General features: G+C 43.6%; 1 protein-coding gene across 3 annotated transcripts in view; it reads left to right on the forward strand.

Moving 5' to 3' along the window:
* The first annotated feature begins 2,011 nt into the window (after positions 1 to 2,011).
* The window catches only part of Intu (inturned planar cell polarity protein), a 76,957-nt gene continuing 57,718 nt past the window's right edge, over positions 2,012 to 21,250 (forward strand). For 2 of the 3 annotated variants that reach the window (XM_052730666.1, XM_052730667.1), the window contains exon 1: positions 11,161 to 11,381. In XM_052730666.1, the coding sequence (XP_052586626.1) occupies positions 11,233 to 11,381 (149 nt within the window). In that variant the 5' untranslated portion in view covers positions 11,161 to 11,232. Of the gene's footprint in view, positions 2,354 to 11,160; positions 11,382 to 21,250 lie in introns of those variants that run through there. The other variant, XM_052730668.1, reaches the window with a different exon arrangement.

Raw genomic sequence — 21,250 nt, forward strand, 5'->3', positions numbered from 1 at the left:
TCCTGCACCATGAGAACTAGTATAGCACCAGCGTGCTAAGTCATCATGTTTTCGGGCTCTGTGGACCACGATGGGACACCTCTGGAGGGTGTTTAGCAATCCTGCTTCTCACAACTCTCAAAAGGCCTGGAAAGCTCTTTACGTTTGTCATTCCGGTCACCCTCTTCCTCTGGCCCAAGCAGTTCACCTTTCCTGTGCTTTCTCAGGCCTCTACCTTGGCCCCCTGTCATAGCCAGCAGATGATCTTGTCTCCCATTTCACACATGGAAGAAGCTAACTGTTCTAGCTCCCCTGGACTTACACCAAATACTGGCACACTAGGTGCTTAAAACATCAGAGATTTAGCTTCCCATTGTTCTGGAGACTAGAAGCCTCAGATGAAGCTGTTAGAAGGACCGTGACCCCTCGGGGGTTCTAGAGGATGCTTGGCTCCACGCCTAGCTTTTGGGGCTGCCAGCAATCTTTGGTACTGCTCGCTGCTTCAGTGAGGTCACTGACTGACCCAGAGGCTCATGTGCTTCAGGCTTGGCCCCCAGGATGGTGTTATTGAGGAACCTTGAACACGTGGGACTCTAAGTCATAAGGAGTGAGCCCTTTCAAGGGATTGTGTGTGGGACGTTGGTCTCTTCCTCTTCCTCCCCTACTTCCTGGCAATGAGGTGAGGAATTTGCTTTCCAAGTGTCTGCTGCTACTCTCATCAGGCATCCCGAAAGGCAGTGTGCATACCTGCTAATCAGATGGGGCCATATGTTTTCACGGGTATTTCATGGTAGCGATGGAAAGCTGATGAATACATGTACAGATTCATCACTCCATATCTGCTGTCCAACAGTCTCTCAGTCTCTCTCTCTCTCTCTCTCTCTCTCTCTCTCTCTCTCTCTCTCTCTCTCTCTCTCTCTCTGTGTGTGTGTGTGTGTGTGTGTGTGTTTCTTTTTCCTGTTCTTTTATTTTTTAAATTGATTTGTATTTTATGTATATGTGTGATTTGCCTGCATGTGTATCTATGCACAGGTATTTTGCCTGCATGCATGTCTGGGTACCTAGTGTGTTTCTAGTGCCAGCAGAGGTCAGATGAGGTTATTGGATCCCCTAGAACCGGAGTTACTAATGGTTGTTAATCAGCGTGTGGGTGCTGGAAACCAAATCCAGGTCCTCTACAAGAACAAGTACTCTGATGAGCCACCCCAGCCCCTTTTCTCTCTTCTTATAAAGGCCCCCTGACAGATTAAGGAACACTCTAATTCAGTAGAATCTCATCTTTGTTACATGTCAAAGACTATTTCCAAATTAGGACCCAGGGGTTAAGAACCCCACTATACTTAGGGTGATGTGAATTAGCTTATTGTTGATTGTATTATATGAAGACCCCAATTCCATGGCTAGCAAGAGACTTTGAGAACATTGAGCTAAGCTCCATTCTTCTTCCTCTTCTCTCTCTCTCTGGACCATGGGGTGCAAGGGTACATGTTGCTTTGGAACCAAGGATCAACTGAGGTCCAGTACATTTCAACGCTATCTCCCAAGGACTGAATAAAAGACTCACATCAGTCAGGCCTGCAACCACCCTTCACACTGTACTCACATATATGGTTTCTTTTTTGATTTTTGCATGTTTGTTTCGGGACAGGGCCTTGCTATGTAGTCTTAACTGGCCTGGCACTCCTTACATAGAGCAGGCTGGACTCCAACTGGTAACTATCCTCCTGCCTCAGCCTCCCTAGTGCAGGGAAGAAAGAAGAGCGCCAGCAGCCCAGCTTGCATATGGTTAAAGGGTTTAAAGTCCCACCCACAGGGGCATCTGGCTCCTCTTCCCAGCTCACTTTCTCAGTCTGCAGCACAGCCAAGGGGCCTGCTCATCTGTCCCGCAAGCGCCTCCTCCTCGCCTAGCTCTTTGGTGGCCTCAGGTGGCAGCGTCTTGCCCTGGGGCGGCGCCTGGACACTGGTGTTCCAGGCTGGGGCCGCCTGAGGTCGGCTAACCCAGGGTAAGGATCGGAGCAAGAGAGCGCCCTTGGAGCGCGGTGCCTGGAGCGGTCGCGGGGTCCCCAGGGGCTACGGGGCACCCCAGCCCTGGGGATCTGGGCGGCGCCACCAGAGCGCCCACCTGCAGAGACCTCGCGATCGCTCCCGCCGACTTTCCCGGAGCACACGGACCCCCGGTGCCACCTGGGCATTCGTGTCCTTCATCCTCGATCACAGTCGAGCTGGGGAACCGCTGACACCCGCTGCCGCTCCGAGGCTCGTCCTCGCGGCGGCTCCCCACGGGCATGTTTCAGGGGGGTAGGACCAGCATCCCCAAGCCCGCGCCCCGCAACCTGGAGGACCTGGACTCGGTGCAGCGCGTCTTGCTACACAGGTCAGTGCGGGCTCCCGGGATGCGGCCGGTCTGGGCACAGAGGCAGGGTTCGGCTAGGTGCAGGGCTCCCCTCCCGGAGTCGGTGCTAGGTCCCTAGGGTCGCTGAGACTCCAGCCCCGCGCCAATCCGCTCCGTGAGGCTCCACTTTATAAAGAAGGGGAAGGACCACGTGAAGCAAAAGCTGCCTCTCAAGGCGCTCTGCACTTTCTGCAGGAGGTTTGGGGGAAGCCGAGAGCTTTGCCTGGACTTTGTGAGTGAAATTAGAAAGAATTTCTGTTTTAACAAATCTAACTTCACCCCACCCCCCTACACGCTGCGGAACTGCACAATGTAGGAGTTCTCCTAAGGAAGAGAACCCCAACTTTCCATCAGCTTATCCAACCCGATTTTTGATGCGAAACAGACGAACAAAGATTAAAACCCACGCTGAAGGCGATGAGTTTATTGGTGAAAAAGGAATCCACGCCGAGAACAAACTTGAATGCATGGCAGTTAACGTTGCTAACTCGAAAGGCCTGGCCTTATTGAGATATGATGGGAGGGGGAATCGCTTAGAAATAAATGAAGGGTTTCTCTTGAATACCTCTGTGGTGAGGACGAGTAAGCCAGCTTAGTAAATATCTGCCAGGGAGGTTTACGTGAGTTCTCTCATCTGTAAACGTTTCGAGTGGCCCTTTTAAGTCTTTATACAAAACCGTATGAGCTATAGAAAGTGTGAGGGAGGGGGCAGCGTTATGCAAGTTTTCTTTTCTTTCTTTCTTTTTTTTTTTTGTTTTTTGTTTTTCGAGACAGGGTTTCTCTGTGTAGCTTTGGTGCCTGTCCTAGAGCTCGCCCTGTAGACCAGCTGGCCTTGAACTCACAGAGATCCGCCTGGCTCTGCCTCCCGAGTGCTGGGATTAAAGGCTTGCGCCACCACCGCCCGGCTGCAAGGGGTTTTAAAATAGGATTTCTTCGACTCGAGAGCTGTCTTCTGAAACTTGAAGTTTTCTGCACCCCACTCTCCACCCCGCTCGACAGCTGTTGCCATGTAAAATGAAATATTGTCAAAGGAGGAGCTAAATTCCCAAGGACGATTCCCGCTTGCATTTGATAAAGTTACAATTCAGGAGTGTTCACTGTAAAGTTACTCACAGCATGATTTTGGCCTAGCTGGGAGGAAATTTGTTTTAAACACCCAAGACTCCATTGCAACAGAATTTCTTATTTTTCTTGTTTGAAATATCAAGTAGAAAGAAAAAAATCCAAACTGATTAACACTACAGAGCCTCAAATTCAAAACACAAGCCTGCCTGAATGAAGCAGGGCAAAAGAAAAGGTTTAAACTCTAGTCCTCAGCCTGAGGTGATCATTTCAGAATGAGTATTTCCGGAATACACCTGCTCAGCATTAGAATGAAAAGCCACTTCATCTGAATTACATAATAACTGCTACCATCTGCAAAGGCAGCCGGAGGAATCTGAACTCAGTTTGTCAGTACTATGGCTAACAGGGATTTCTTTTTAACAATATGAAAATCTTTTCATCTTTGCATTGCATTGATTTTTGCGCGTTCTATTATTTTGTGTTTTATTGTCATTTTGTGTTTTCAAAACATCTGTTTAAAAATTTGTGACATAACAAAGTTTCTCTCTCACTTGATGAGGATATATTTTCACACACATTCATACTTTTCAAATACTTTTTGCTTGCATATATAAAGCTTTGTATGGATATAATAGAAACACCCTTTAAATCATATTCATCCATTTATTGTCATTCGCATGAACCAGACCGGTGCATAATCTGTGTTTTAAAGTTGTTTTGGCAATATTTTTATGTTTTCCTTTTAGAAGCACCTGTTGCTTATATAGGCAACCCTATCTAAATCCAGTGGGTTGCACACACACTCAAAGACTTGCAAGTAGGAGGCTGAGAGTTAGAGAAGAAGGGTTTTAGCAGGGAGCAGGTGAGACAGGGTAATAGGGTGTGAAAGAGCCTAAAATTCACTATATGCAGATGAAACTGTCAGAGAATAAAAAGAAATAGATACCTTGTAAGTCATCCACAAAATTTTGACAAATGCTTTAAAGAGACCAGGGCCACAGGAAATTCATACTGAAGAAAATACTAGGCTATTTCATTTTATTTTCATGTTTAAATTTAAAAGCTAGGTCTTCCGGTTGTTGGTTTGTTAATTACTTGTGTATTTTCCATTGCAAATACGGTTTTCAAAACCTACAGCACTGAATTGCTTAACTGCTGAGAAGGATACTAGAACCAAACATGCCAGTACTCAAGTGACAGTCGCTCACCAGTGAGCAAAGAATTCAGCTAGTCTTCTTTGGAGACGAAAGTCAGATTATCTGAGCCTAAAGAAAGGCTCCCATATTTCATTTCTCAGTTATTTTTACTTAAGCAAGTTAATGTTTTGGAGTCATTTGATTATTTGAAATACTCTGTAGTATTTTCTTTCTTTCTTTTTTTTTTTTTTTTTTTTGGTTTTTCGAGACAGGGTTTCTCTGTGTAGCTTTGCGCCTTTCCTGGGACTCACTTGGTAGCCCAGGCTGGCCTCGAACTCACAGAGATCCGCCTGGCTCTGCCTCCCGAGTGCTGGGATTAAAGGCGTGCGCCACCACCGCCCGGCTCTTTTTGGTTTTTTTGAGACAGGGTTTCTTTGCGTTGTTTTGGTGCCTGTCCTGGAACTCGCTCTGTAGCCCAGGCTGGCCTCAAACTCACAGAGATCCGCCTGACTCTACCTCCAGGATTTAATGCTGGGATTAAAGGCATGTGCCACCGCCGCCCGGCTCATTCGTATTTTCCAAATACTTTTAAATTAAATTTACAAATACTTTTAAACAACTTATGCACATGGCTAGTGAATTCAGTCCTCTCAGAGTGGCATTTCTGTTGCAGAGTCCTGTAACTTGGTGAGATGGTAACTCGTTTTTCTGTAACTTGGAGAGACCCACCTCATAGGGTGACACTGTGAACTTCTGTCCATGTGGCAGTGCTCTGTGAACATAAAGTCCTATGAAGTATAAGGGGTGGTGTTAGTAACTGTTGTCTGGGCTCTAAAACAAAACACAGGTGAAAAGCTATTCTTAGAGACTCCCAGACGTTCAGCAGGGTCAGTTTGTCAGAGATCTGGTGGCTAATGATGACACTGGGCTAGAACAGTGGTTTGTGGACACCTAAGCCATCAGACACGTGAAAATACTGGATGTTCTGAAGTTCATACTTTTACCAACAGCGAAAATGTGTGTATTCAAAATGTATCAAGTATCCAGGCCTTTCTGAGGTAAATGTATGCCCTGTTGACTAGAGTCCTGTTACCAAGATAGTTTTTAAACTTGGAAGTAAAAACTAAAATAAGTAATAATAAAAGCAAAAGCTTAGGAAAATACAATGTACAATAAATACTGCGTTATTTTTTCAACAGTAAGGCGTTATTAGATTTAAGGGTTATCACATTTGAATTTTAACAACACCATGTGGTGGGTAAATTATTAATGCTGTCTTCAGGCAAGAAAACTGACTTTGCCCACCTTCAATTTGTTCTTAGTTCTAGACTCAAAGGAGAGCGTGGCCGCTTCTGCATTATCCAGCACGTGACTGCCACTGCGGGTGACTGCACGGCTCACAACACCGCAGGTTTTTAAAGGGCACCAGAAATGCTTTCAGGACTCACATAGGCAGTTGTTTTCTCCCGACCCTTGTGTCTGCTCTTCTTTCCTCCTTGTCTCTTCACCAGGAGGTTGTAGACCATCAGCAACTCCCCCAGCTGGGCATTCCTGCTTCAGGGGCCTCTTTGCTTCTGGTTGGCAAATTCTGGTCTCTGGCGGCACAACAGTTCAGCAAATGAGTCACAGTTTGTAAGTAGAGCTAGAGGATGAAGATAAGGAAGGACGCATGAACTGGGCTTGGGGCTCGAGTGGTGTGTCATCTGCTGCAGTTATTGGGTGACTGACTGAGAAGGAACTGAATCCTGTTGTTTGGTTTCTGCCGAAGTGGGGATGGAAGCCACCATTTTAAGCCTGTTAAAGAAGCACGTTACCCCTGACCTGCCCCAGCCTGGGTCTGCTTCTGGAGCCTCCTCTACGTTCTGTTCTCATTTAAATGATCTTGTAACAATTAAGTCCTGTACATATGAACAAAGGATTCCATTTTCATATGAGAAAATTGAGATTTCAGACTGTAACTTCATTACATAAATTTAGCATTGCAGAGTGTCTTTTATATATTGTGATTCTATCTTGGAATATTTTGGAAAACTCCACATTAGAAAGTCACGGTATTTTAAATGGTATTATTGGTCTACCATCATTTTAAAAAATGATTACTTTAAAATAATTTTTTAAAACTATTATTGCTCATTTTATAAAGTGTTATTCCTGTGTTCACACTTAGGGCACTATTGATTAGTTCCTGACAAAGCTGCATTACATCAATTTTTGCCCCGGGGTTTCAATGAACATCATCTCCCATGACCCTGTTTTCATTTATCTCTCATCGCTAGCTACTCCTGCTACCAAATAGAGAGCCCTTGAGCCTGCTAACGATAGTAAATATTTAATTATGTTCTTATCTGGGGTATTTTATGTCTGAATTGTATTGTTTGCCTAATTGAGATGGTAATCTATGGAAATTTTGACCTTGTGTCTCCTACATATGAAACTAAACATTTTTGGGCTTCAATTTTTATACAGTCAAAAATAAAAAATGAGAATATACCCCAGTCTAAATCTTTAAGATTTTCTTGAGATTTCCAATTATTAAGTCCTTGAACTAACAGGGTATTTTCAGAAGACCCTGATGTTATTTTCTTTTTCTTTCTCCATCCTTTCCCAACACAATTAAGATATTAAAAATTAATAAAGTTGGAGATACAATTTGCTAATACCACACCCACCCAAATTAAATTAAGAATAAAAATAGTTGTTGTTGTATTGTATGTGGGTCTGTATGAAAGATCAAGTAAGGTAGTTACACACAAATTCTCTCTCTCCTATTAAACTAACAGATGGAACTTAATTAGCCCAGGAAGTTAACATATGGAGTATCTAGTACAAGGAATCTTTATTATAGGGATCTTTTTTCTTTTCTTTTTCTTTTTTTTTTTTTTTTTTTTTGGCTGTGATTCAAGTTTGTGAAAGGAGAGAAGTTTAAAGAAGAAACAACCGGTCACCTCATCATATCTCCAGGACATGATGGATGTTAAATGCACATAGGATATTTGATTGAGGGAAGATAGGAAAAAGGACTTCTTACTCAGGTAGACATGTCTGGGTGGCTTTTAAAAGAGAGCTACTGTGTCTTAAAGAGAAAAGTTGTACTGTATTTGAACAAATGCATTACGTAGAAGCATCAAGGGAACTTCATAAGCCTACAGAGAGGCTCGGTCTACTGACACTGCTTGCACTAGGTATTTTACATGCATCAATTCACTGTACTCCAAACAGTCCTGTGCAGTGGGTACCACTGTGAATAGAATAGGAAAATGAAGCTTGAAGAGACTGATGTGCTGGGGGTTGTACAGATGTGGTTTTGTAGAGAGATTCAGAGCTGGTCAGCCAGGCTCAAATTCACCAAGTGGGAGTGGTGGCAGAGTATTCAACCATCCTGTCCCAAAGAAGCATTGGTCTGGGGCAAAGCTTAGGGCATCATTTCCCAAGACTTCAGAACCATTTGGGGCCCTCATTTAAAACAGAGATTTGAGAGCTAGAGAGACGGCTCACGGTTTAGAATACTTGTCCTTGCAGTGGAGCCAGTTTGACTCCCAGCACCCAAGTAGTGGCTTACAACCTCCTGTAACTTCAATTATAGGGGATCTAACACCCTCTTCTGACATCCTCAGGTACCAGGCATGCACATGGTGCACATACATACATACATGCAAGCAACACATCCATATACATAGGGAAAAATAAATCTTTAAACAACAACAAAGATTTCTAGACTTCTCCTCTACAGATTCTGATCCCATTGATGTGGGATAAGGTCTCAAAACCTGTACATTTAGTAAGCTGTGAGTGATTTCCTTTTGATAAGACATGTTGAACACACTTCCTTAGTTTGGTTAAAATGTAATAGGAATTAAGGACCTAACTCCTAGTTGATACTCAATTATTTGATTTAGGAAAAAATATTTTTGAGACAGGATTTCATGAATCTCAAACTGGTCTCAACCTCTCTATGTAGTCAACAATGACTTTGAATGTCTGCTCCTCCTGCCTCTCTCTCCCCAGTGATGGGATTACAGATATGCACCACCATAGCTGGTTTTCATAATGCTGGGGATTGAACTCAGGACTTTCTGCATGCTACATAAGCACTCTGTCAAGTGAGCTGCATCCCCAGCTCTGTGAAAAGCATTTTAAAGACTATGCAGAACGTAGACTCTATTGTCTAGTGAAGTAACACTGGAGGTTTATGAGCACAATGTAAGATTAATAGATGCTCATAGAAATTATAGACAATTACTTGGGGGGAGAAGACGGGATATTTTGCTAGTGAAAATGTCTTTTATAGGGCTGGGGAGATGGTGGTTGGGAGCACTTGCTGCTCTTCTAGAGAATCTGGGTGAGATTCTCAGCACCTACATAGCAGCTCACAAATGTCTAGAACTCAAGTTCCAGGGGGTCTGTGGCCCTTTTCTGGCCTCTGAGCACACCGGGCATGCATATAGTACACAGACACACATTCAGATAAAACACCCACATACATAGCATAAAAATAAAGTATTTTAAAATGTCTTTTACTTTAAAAAAAACTTCTAATAGGTTACTTTAAAAATGAAGAAATGCAGCCAGGCATAGTGATGTACATCTCCACTCCCAGAACCTTGGAGGCAGAGGCTGTCCAGTCTTAATGAATGTAAGGCCAGCCTGGTCTACATAGTGTGTTCCATACCAGCCTTGGCTGCACAGTGAGACCCTCTCTCAAACAAACAAAGAAACAAACAAACAAAGGGCTAACTTATCAACCAGGTGCCTACAGTACTTTTTATTTTGGAATAAAATCTTGGGTAAATTTTATTGTTTGAGACTTTAATGGTGGGAAAGTATGTATGTTTTTATCAGAAATATAACTATTATAGTCTCTTTATTACAATGACCTACCCCTGTCTGACAGTAGGTCATAAGACACTTGTCATTCCAGAGGAGTCCTAGGAGAAAGAAATGCAAAAGAATAGATACATCCAGGCATTACTGAGTCTTCCCGTGCAGCCTGTTAGCAAGCTGGCCTATGTGATTACATTTCCATGAGAACCAAAAAAAAGGGAGGGGGTCGGGAGTTCAGAGAACCCACAGATGGATCAGCATATGGAGGCTCTCTTGGAGAGTGAACACTGAAGGAAGTAACTGAAATTCTGCACCCCTTCTCCCATACCTCACCCTGTGTATCTTTTTATGTATATTTTTGTAATGACATACAATAAAACGGTAACTATAAGAATTTCCCTGAATCTGTGAGCCACTCAAGTAGATTAGTCAAATTCAAGGAGTTATGAGACCCTCATGTTGTAGGGAATAGATAAGTAAAAACAAGCTGGAGCTTGTGACTGCCATCTTAAAGGGCATGGCCTGGCTGGCGATCTTGGGGAATAATCCCTCAATATGTAGGGTCTGAGCACTTCCAGGCAATGTCAAAATTACTGGAGTAGATGGACACTGCTGATGTCCAATGCTTGCTTGCTTGTGGGAAGAAGTCTCCATACCTTTTGAGGTCACAGGCATCTTCTTCATGGATTGTGGTACATACAATATTAGGAGGAGAAAGCCAGTATTTTTTTTTTCTAGATGCAGAGTGATATTAGGTGAATGATTTAGGCATTGTGATCTGGTTAGTGTTGGTTATCCTAATTGAATACAATCACTGTGGTACTGACACCTTGACTGGCGGCTTGTCTTCTAACCAGTCAGCTACTAGAAGGGACTAATGGGTGAGTTGCATATACAATGTGCCTACCGTGAACAAAGAGAAGGTTTACTACCAAGTGAGTGGAACAAGACTGTGTAAGATTTCACCACGGCCCAGAGTGACATGCGATCTAAAACACATCATTCACTTCTAGAACCTATCATATAATACTTTCTCACCTTGGCTGATCTTGGAAAAAGAAACGACAGATAAATGGAGCAGTGGCTCCTCAGGAGAAAGTGTAGTGTACTGTAATGACCAAAGTTCATTTCTTGGTTGACTTTGTTGCTAGCTGCATAACCGTTCTTACCTCACTACGTCTCAGTTTCTTATCTAACTATAGAGAACTATTTACTTCATTGTATGCAGACACTTAGCATGGTATATGAATTGAGAACGAATGTAACTGAGTTGGCAATGGATGACTCAGTGACAGCTATTGTGTACCTTAAAAATACTTGATTTAAGTATTCACAAATCACGGATAAAAAAATATTAAAAAAAAAAGAAAGAATTGAGATATTTGCATTAGCACGAGGGGTGCATGAATGCAAAGGCTCTTTACCTCTAAGGTTCTGTCAAAACAACAACAACAACAAAAAAAAAACCTTGCTAAATCGAACCCATCCTTTTGGATCACAATTTTAAAAAAATTAGAAAAAAGAAAACAGGACAAAGAACAAACTGTAAGATACTCATCCTGGAAAGAAAAAAAAAAGAAAAGGGGGAAAAGAATGTCTGCCTCACTCGCTGCTTGGGGGAAACACGGAGCAGCTGTTTGCAGTCTGTGGAAAGAGCACTTATTTGCTCTCTTCAATGCTCCGCGTCTTTGCTGGGAAGCTTCTCTGTCTCCCGGGCAACCGACGCTTCAGCCAATCGCAGATGAACATCGGGGTCACGTGGCCCGGCCTGGCAAAATGGCGGTGCGGCTGGCTTGCTCTGGGATCTGAGTGTCTCCACCCTGAGCTCTCGCAAACGTGATGATGTCGGACCCCGCGTGGAGAGACTCGCGTGGGCGCTCGGCCGAGCTCCCCGGAGACCTGTCCTCACTGGAGGAGGAAGAGGAGGAAGACGACTCCGACGCCGGGGCCAGCGGCTTGGGCTCCTGCTCCTCAGCCAGCAGCGACACGTAAGGGTCCAGGGGATTGCTGGTCCTCCGCCCCGGGAGCACGTGCGGGGAGCCGGGTGCTGGCCTGCTTGCTGAGGTTTCCCGATAAGAGGGTCTCTCCTCCCGGTGGGCTCTGTGCTCTTTGAAGGATGTCTGTGGTGCTCCTGAATCCTGCCTTCTTACCACACTTGTGACTTAGACTACGGAGCGTTATTTTACAAGATGTATTTTTATTTATTTATTTATTTTTTGACTCTGTGTTCCTGTGTGTCTCTGTGTGGGCTTGTGCACGTGAGTGCAGTGCCCGTAGAGGCCAGAAGAGGGCGTTGGATCCCTGGAACTAGGGTTTCCAGCGGTTGTGAGCTGTTGTGTGGGTGCTTGGAACTGAACTCGGGGTGCTTGGAACTGAACTCTAGCCCTCTCCAAGAGCAGCAAATGCACCTAACCTCTGAGGTCCCTCTCCACCTGCAACTCCTGAGTATTTATAGGGGAAGAGACTCTGTACACACTTTATAAGACAACTGTTTTTAATTATGGTGATGTTTTCTTCTTATGAAAATGAGTAGATAGTAACGAGGAAGTCTCCATACCTCACTATCAAGACAGCCTCTCTGGCTTCAGGATATTCATGCTGTATTTTTCTATTCAACCCCAGGGCTTTCAATTTCAAGTAGGAATTCTTGGTAATACCAATGAATGAGTTATTTTGATTCACAGTATTTCATTTTTTAGTAATCTATGCCTGTTGCTATGGATTAAGGACTTCTTGGAAAAGCCTGTGGTAACTTACAGTGAATGACTGTCAGTGGAAGAGTTAAGGCGCTGGGTACCCAACGGCCACCCATAGTTTTAGGATAACAATTTATGTGTAGTTAGAACTAGCAGTTACAACATCTTCAACCAACAATATGTAACACTTCTTTTTTTTTTTTTTTTTTTTTGGCATTAAAAGTGAGGGAAACCCTGCTTAAATTAAAAATGAGGGAAAACTCTGCTTATATCCATTCTAGAAGCTTAATAGGGATAGATTTTATTCTTAAAAATTTGGACAAAAATAAGAATATCAACTTTTTATAAGTTATTGTTGTCATCTTAAAATGGTGTAAAAATCTGTGGCTTGTTCTAGTTTCATGTCTATTGCTATAATAAGAAATTATGACCAAAGGCAACTTAGAGGAGAAAGGGTATGCTTGGCTTATAATTACAGGTTATAGTCCATTACTGAGGGAAGTCAAGGCACGCCTGCTTGCTCTTCTACAACAGTAACTCCAAACCAAAGAACTCACTTCACAGCCAAAGCTGCAAGGCAGAAAGCATGTGGGGTGATGCTGGCTGGCAAGCAAGCAGCCTTATGCTCAGCTAGCTTTCTTTATAGTTTCAGAACCACAGTGGGTTGAGACCTAGATCAATTAGCAATCAAGACAGTCCCCTACGGACCTGCCCACAGGCCCACCTGATCTAGGCAGTTCCTCAATTGAAATTGTCTTCCTAGGTAATTCTAGGTTGTATCAAGTTGGCAGTTATCATTAACCAGGACACTGTTATTTCATGAATTTCTTGGGAGGTTGTGCTATGGTTAGCCTCAGACTGACATTTCCATGCCTGGTTTCTTCACATCTTAGTCATGCCCTGTTAGCCTAGAAATAATGTGTAATGTTCCTATGGGCACAGGAATGCTGTCTCTAGAAATCCAGACCTTCCTCCTGACAGGGCACCCAGCATCCAGTGGGATTTTCTAGAAATGAGCAACCCAAGAACCTTGTAGTAGAAAAACTTAAGTGTCTCATGATCCATAATACATGTGTCTGTGTCTTTGTTAGTCATTCATCAATCACTCCAAATATTCTAGTGTCCTTGTCCTGATGATACTCCCCTGTTGCAAAGTATTCCGCTGGTCTGTATTTTGAGTCCTACCAAAATTCAGATTTTTATGCCTGTCCCTTATTGATGTGTGTGACATGAAGATGAAATTGCTGACCTGCCCTGGGAAGTTTTTGTTCACATCTTTTGTTACAGTATTAGGTATTTACTGCCTTAAGCTGTACTTACAGTGCAAGCAGGGTCATCCTGCTTTGAGAAGAACCATTCCACTGAAAGGCTTAGGAATATGAACCTGAGCTTTTCTAAGAATCACCTGTCGCCTCTGTGGTCTTCATGAAACTTAGTAAGAAAGACATATTACATATCCTGGACTTCAAGATTCCAGTTGCTATCGGACGCATCTGTTTGCAAGTTATTGTTTCATGCATGTTTGTGATCAAAACGCAGTTTGACCTGCATATGATTGTCAGTAAGTTTATTAATTTTGAGATGAAATTGCTTTAGGATAACATTCTGGTAGGATTTAAAAAATACTTTAGCTACCCAGAGAAACCCTTCTCGAAAAACAACAACAAAAAAATTTAGCGTGTGTGTGTGTGTGTGTGTGTGTGTGTGTGTGTGTGTGTGTGTACACACATGTGTGTGTGCTTACTTACAGTTGCCATAACACAGGTATAGAGATCAGAAGACAACTTAGGTGGTGTTGATTCTCTCCTCCTGTCCTGCGGGTTCAGGGCATCAAGCGTAGGTCGTCAGGCCTGGCAGCCAGTGCCCTTTGCTGGTTGAGCCGTTTCTCAGGTCATTCTTTTCATAGATTTGTTTTAGGCTTGTTCTGGTAGAGAGAAGTTTTAGGTTGATGCTCTTATGACTACACCTCAGGGAGGCTTCAGAGACAAAACTGTTGGGAGAATTGGGTTAAGGGAACCACTGACTGCTCCAGAACTTAGGTAATGGACACCAGGAGTTTCCTTGGCAGTGATGCCAGGCTTCCTTGCTTTGGTCTGCAGATACCATTTCATTGAAGCAACATTGATTAGTTCATGTTGGCCAGAAGCTGTCAATTTTACGACATTGATTTTTAATTTTTTAAAGTGTTTTTTTTTTTTTTTTGTCATTATTAGTTTATAACTAGGGTTGGTGGGCAAAAAGAGGGGTGACTGTAAAATAGATTTTAGCCGTGAAAAGCTGAGAAACTTCTACCTAAAATAAGATTGGCTAGAGAAGAAAGCAAATAGCTCCTTTAAATCTTGCCTGAGATTTTCAGCCACTTTTTTGAGGCCTATGTGAAAACCTGGACATACACCCATCAACATAACACATTATACCTCACCCAGATGATTCCCACGCATCTGAGACCACGTGTCCCTCTCCCTATAGCCTCTTGCTTTCTGTTACTCTAAGTGCCTTTGTGTTTTCCAGAGTTGATACAAACGCAGTCATTTAGTTTTGTTTACCGTCTTTTTCTTGGGATAATTATGTTGTTGCCTGTAGTGGTTCATCTCTCTTTTTTTTCTGAGTAGGATTCCATTGTTTGTCTAGATCAATGTTTATTTTTTTCTTGAGTTTTGACATGGATATGAGTGACTTATGGAATCAAAATATTTCATTCAAATTCATGATGCCATATTACTATTATACCCTGTTCAAGGTAATAGTTCCCTTTTTCTCCTGTTCTGAGCCCTGACTTTTCTTTTAATTAGTTTTTTTTTTTTCAATAAACTCATGTAGTTTTATAAGATAAGTAGCGTGGGCCTGGGTTAATGGTGAAAACGGTAATTCCCAACAGCCACCTCACCCCACCTGTAGCTCAGTGTGTGAAGAGAACTCTCTTCCTTACCTCACTCCACCTGTAGCTCGGTGTGTGAAGAGAACTCTCCTCCTTGTTTCTCTTCTGTCCTCACCGCCTTCTTCTTGTTTTCTGTCTTTAGACTTGGAAGTCTCTGGTTGTACTCACATTCCTAACCCCTCCCCCTCCACCCGCCTCACTGCCAGGCCTTGCCTCCTCTCCCTCTCACACTCTGCGGGGGTCCCTCTGACAGATGGAGATGTTCAGCTTCTATTGCCAGCCATTCCTCCTTCCAGCTGCAAGAGTTTGTTTTCTCTCCAAAGATGGGAGAGAGGGTTCCGAGATTAAGAGCATGGCATGGACTGTTGTCTTGAGGAAGGACCCAAGTTCGGTCTCCAGCCCTGTCAGGTGGCTCACAATCATGTGGAGATCTGATGCCTCTGGCCTCAACAGACACACACACACACACACACACACACACACACACACACACACACACACACATACTTAAAAAAGAAGTCCATTTCATTCTCCTTCCCATCAGTGATCCATTTCTGGTTTTCTGGATTCTGCAGGCACTCCAGATTAAACATACAGATCTAAAGATTTGCCACTAAGAGGCATAAGATGAAGCAAGTTAGCATTCTAGCATGGAGGGGGAAGAGGTTCATGAATCCCCACTCCTAACTAAGGTACTATGGATGGTTGATGGCTTCTGGGTTAGCTTCTGGCTTCTTGTGAATTAGCTTTCTTTAAGGGTATGGTCCCTATTAGGTCCCTAAATACTCTAGTGGATGTCCCCACACCCAGGAGTGCATAGGCAACACTATTGGACTTGATGGGTCCTTTAAATAATAATAATATATTGTGGGGATAGAGGTGAGGGTGGATCTGGGAGTACTTAGGGGGAGGCGTTGGGGGTGAATATGATCAAAATACAATTTTGTGAAATTATCAATGAATTAATAAAAACATGTTTAAAATAAATCTTTAAAGACAACACAGTTCTAAACCATTTTTCCTGCTCTACTCAAAATCTCAGTGGCTCCCTATCCTTAGATTCCTTAGGATAACTTTGAAAGTTCTTTTCCTGGCTGATGTAATCTTTGTTATGTGTGTGTGTTATATGTATATGTATGTGCATGTGCTCATGTACTGACCGAGATCAGTGGTGGATAGTGGGTGTACTGATCTGTCACTCCGCTGATTCCTTAAGAAAGGATCTCTCCCCACAGCCAAGCACTGGACCAAGCTTGGGGAATCTTTTTGAAGAAAGGGAGGAAGGATTATATGAACCAGGGGGTTCAAGAACATCACAAAAAATCCCACAGAAACAAGTAACCTGGGCTCATAGGAGCTCAGAGTCTGAACTGACAACCAGAGAGCCTGCATGGGACTGACCCAGTCCCTCTCCAGACATGTGACAGTTGTGTAGCTTGGTCTGCTTGTGGGACTCCTGTCAAGTTAGCTGCCTTGCCCAGCCTTAAGATGAGGGGAAGAGCTTAGTCCTACCTCAACTTGATAAGCCATGCCATGGTGACACCCATGGGAGGCCTGCCCCTTTCTGAACAGTAACAGAGGAGTGGATTGGGGTGGGAGTGGAGGGAGAGGTGGGGAAGGGGATGGGAGGAGAGGAGGGAGGGGAAACTGCAGTTGGGATGTAGAGTAAATGAATACTTTTTTTTTTTTTTTTTTTTGGTTTTTCGAGACAGGGTTTCTCTGTGTAGCTTTGCGCCTTTCCTGGAACTCACTCTGTAGACCAGGCTGGCCTCGAACTCACAGAGATCCGCCTGGCTCTGCCTCCCGAGTGCTGGGATTAAAGGCGTGCGCCACCACCGCCCGGCGAATACATTTTTTAAAAGAAGAAAAGAAAGGGTCTCTCCCTGAACCTGGAGGTAGGCTGACAGTCAACAAACCCGATGACTCTTCTGTTCACACCTCACAGTGCTGGGGTGTCAGGCCTGAGTGGCCATCTCCCCTCCAACCCCTTGAACTCAAATTCTGGTCCTCCTGCTTATAGAGTAAGCACTCTTACCCAGTGAACCATCTCCCCAGTACCCAGTACCCAGCTTCATCCTCTGAGATGCCCATCTGCTCTTTCCTAACTGCAGCTTTATACACTGTAGTCCTTGGGTTTGAAATCTCTTTTCTGTCTCTACTTGTCAAAATCACTGAAGGAGCCCACTCAAATGCTACCTCTTCCTAGATCCCTGTTGGCTTCTTCTTAATTGCTCTGCCTTTTACCCTGTAGTTGTGTGTGTGTGTGTGTGTGTGTGTGTGTGTGTGTGTGTGTGTGTGTGTGTGTTTTCTTGCATTTCAGCTGTTCAGTTAGCGCTCTGTCCCAGCTGACATCCTCAAAAGTTCAGTAAAGCTAGGCTCAGTGGCCCATGTCTGTCATCCTGAAAACTCTGGAGGCTGAGGCAGGAGAATTGTAATTCTAAGCTTGGCGTGGGCCACATAGCAAGATTTCATCCCACAATGAATAAAATAAAAGTACATTAAAGCCTTAGCATAAGCATAAATGTGCTGCTGGTCTGTGATTTTTATTCTGCCCATATTAGATCATAATCCAACTTAGCCGTATGTAGGTGTGCCCATTGGCTGCAGGATGGGAAGTGGGGACGGGGTCACTATTGTCATAGCTTCAGTGGAGCTGTGCTCCTGGTGCAGAAATATACCACACTCAGTGAGTGCTTAGTCATGGGTTCAGCTGCTCCCTGTCTTCTCAGACATGCTTTTCTGTTGTGCCCATGGTGACTGAGGCTAGAAGAGCTTACCTGAGGTTGCCACATTGAAGCTGCTACAACATCTAGCATGATGGTTTTCCGTTAGAAGACTGTCAGAGGTGAAATTCAGATGTTACCAGGGAACCACAGAAAAGCCTAGGCAGACTGGCACCTACTGAACACATGCCAGATAGAATTCATACTAATCCCATGGTGTGTTAGGTACTTGTCTCATTGCTGTAACAGTATACCTGACAACTTAAAGAAGGGAGGCCTTATTTGGTTTATAGTTTGAGAGAACAGCCCACCATGGGAGAGAAGTCATAGTAGCACGTACTTGAGGCAGCTGGTCTTGCTTCCATGGTCGGTCAAGGATCAGAGATCAGTGAATGCTCAGCCAGCTTTTCTCCTCTTTATTCAGTCCAAACCCCAAGCTCATGGAATGGTGACACCCACATTTACAGTAGATCTTTGTGCATCAGTTAACCTAATGCTTATAATCCCTCACAGGCATGCCCAGAGGCTAGCCTAATCTAGATAGTCACAGGCATGCCCAGAGGCTGACCTAATCTAGATAGTCACAGGCATGCCCAGAGGCTAGCCTAGATAGTCATTCACAGGCATGCCCAAAGACTTGTCTCCCAGGAATTCTAGATCCTCTTGTGTTTTGAATATGAAATGTTCCCCATAGGCTCATGTCTTTAAACACCTGGTATCCAGCTGGTGATGCTCTCTTTGCTTCCTATATGTAAATTCATTATGATCAGCCAGCTTCCTGCTCCTGCCTTCCTTCCTGTTACCATGTCATCCTGCTGTGATGAACTCTGTCCCTCTGGAACTGTGACCTTTCTCCCTTACGTTGTTTTTGTCAGGGTGTTTTATCACAGCCACAGGATTGCATCTAGGACAGACCCCATCAGGTTTACAGTTGAGACAACCATCACCTCATCACCATTTGTTTTGTTTTGTTTTCTATTCTGTGTGGTTTTTCTGTGCGTCTACACTTGTCCTGCTGTTATACCTGTTGATATCACATAACTACATGGTGACCACTTTGGTAAAATGCATTGTACTTTTCTCAAGAGGATGAGGGTGTAATTATTTGGGGTAGCACAAACATCCATTTTACTTAAATGAGGAAATGTGCAGATCAGGATACATACTTTGTGGATCTTCTTGAAGTGGTTAAGGAAATTGCCAGACTATTTCAAAGAATTAAAAAAAAATCTTGGCATTAATGCAAATGAAGACCTAAGAGAGTCATGTAACTTTCAGAAAGGGAAAATAAAATGTTTTCTGTGTCTTAGGGTTTCTGTTGCTGTGAAGAGACACCATGACCATGGCAACTCTTAGAAAACATTTAATTGGGGCTGGCTTACAGTTTCAGGTTTGGTCTATTATTGACATGGTGAGAAGCATGGCAGTATGCAGGCAGGCATGATGATGGAGAAGGAGCTGAGAGTTCTACATCTTGATCCACAGGCAGCAGGAGAACTGTGTACTACACTGGGCAGAGCTTGAGCATATGAGACCTCAAATAGCAGCACTCCCTAAGCATTCAAATGCATGAGTCTATGGGTGCCATTCCTATTCAAACCACGACACCTATAAACCCAGGATTTTGGAATACATTAGGAATTGGGAGCTACTAGCATTTTCTCAAGTCCATTTCCTTTGATACGTTATGGTACAGCTGTAAGTGGATGTGCTAATTTTCACATTAATGAATTTTTCTCTGGGCAGGATGCTGCTCCTATATACTTTTGGTCTTGGGAACCAATTAAAGCACCCTCAGACCTTTTCTGCAACTATAAACCTAAGGCTGTTTCTGACTAGAAAAAAGTAAATGAACATTATTGACTCTCACAAGAAAACATTACACAGTGAGAACTTCCTAGCTTGTGCCATGGAGTCTCAGAGATGTTAAAAGTACCTTATTTCTAACTCCTGAGGTCTGTGCACTACAAAAATGTGGATTGAAACAGCTAGATTTAATTCCTTTTCTAATTTTTTTTATATGGGTTAAGTTTTGACTTATAGAAAGTTTCAGAGGTGCTCCTGTGCTCCCAAACAGCCCTGTTCTCTGTGATGTTAACATCTTACCCAGCTGTTACTTACTCGCTTGCCAGTAAGAAGTTACTGTTGGTCTGTGAGCTGACTCCAGACTTCATTTAGATGTTACCGCTCTTCTATTACTGTTCCATTTTGGTTCCAGGATTCCACCCAGCATATCATGTTGCTGCTCGTCATCAGTTCTCCTTAGTCTCCTGTGGTTTGTGACAGTTTCTCAGCCCTTGCTTGGTCTCTCAGCATCCATTTCTTAGATATGGTGATGCCTGCCCTTTGCCCTGTTCTGTGGGAGCCAGCTGTTAAGTCTTGTTTCTCTTTTGCTCCCTAACTCTGCCCTACCATTTCCCCTTTTAGATCTCTCTGTCTTGTACCTCCCATATGCATCACCATGGGTTCCTTCTCGGCTTCTCTTCCCCACAAAACAAACCTTTGTTTTTTTTAACTTTGTGTTTTATTTATTATTATTGTGTATATTTACAAGTGTGTATGTGCCATGTAGCACGTGTGAAGAACAGAGAACAGCTTTGTGGAGTCCGTTGTCTTCTCCTACCATGTGGATCCCAGGAACCAACTCATGTTGTCAGGCTTGGCAGCGAGCACTTTCATCTGCTGAGCCAGCTCGATATCACAGCAGAGGTGTTTTTGTTGACCACAGTGCCCCCTGGCCCTGGGTACTTGCTACATTTTCTGCCCACATAGATCTTTAAATTATAACTAAAAGGTGAATTCATGTTCAGATTTTAAAGGTTAAGATGAGCCAGCCTTATACTTAGCTAGTGAAAAAGCGCTCATGAGCCTAACACAAAGAACATAGCGAACTAAAAGGATGATGTGAAAGCAGACAAACCATTTGTCATTGATATGCATCTCAGTTACTAGGCATCAGTCACCTCTCAGCACTGTGACAAGTTAGTTAATTGAGGAAGGATTTGCTTTGGATCCTGATTTCAAAGAAATGGTTGCTTGGCTTTTATCTGGGCCTGCCATTGAAACAGTCCAAGATGGCAGAGGGAAGCTGCTCACCTCATGGCAGCCACAGTGGCCGCCTCCCTCCTAACAGCCTTTTCACCTGTGAATTCATCAGTGCATGGTACTCTCCTGAGCTCCTCTCTGTAGCCCACTGCCCGGGACCAAACATTAGCACCTAAGTGTTTTGGGGACACTTCACATCAAGCCATAGCGAAACCTGATTCTGCTGTCCACAATGTGCCAGTTAAGATTATTGTTCACTTCTCACCTAAAGGCTTACCGTAGGCACACAGCTATTTGGAATCTTCAGAGCAGAGCTAGCTATGAAGTGTTAAACACTAACTTCCAAGGGTAGGTGAGGTTGAAGCAGCTGACATATGTGACTAGTGACACTGGACATCTAAAGTGATGCCAAGTATTGGGAACCAACTAGACCAGTGAAGTGTTAGTTTTGGTGTTTTGAGCCACCTGTATCTTTCTTTCTTTATTTTTTATGGCTAACACTTGAAAAGTCTGTG

Source organism: Peromyscus californicus, unplaced genomic scaffold (assembly GCF_007827085.1).
Source record: "Peromyscus californicus insignis strain IS unplaced genomic scaffold, ASM782708v3 Scaffold_9__1_contigs__length_137607984, whole genome shotgun sequence".
NCBI lineage: Eukaryota > Metazoa > Chordata > Mammalia > Rodentia > Cricetidae > Peromyscus > Peromyscus californicus.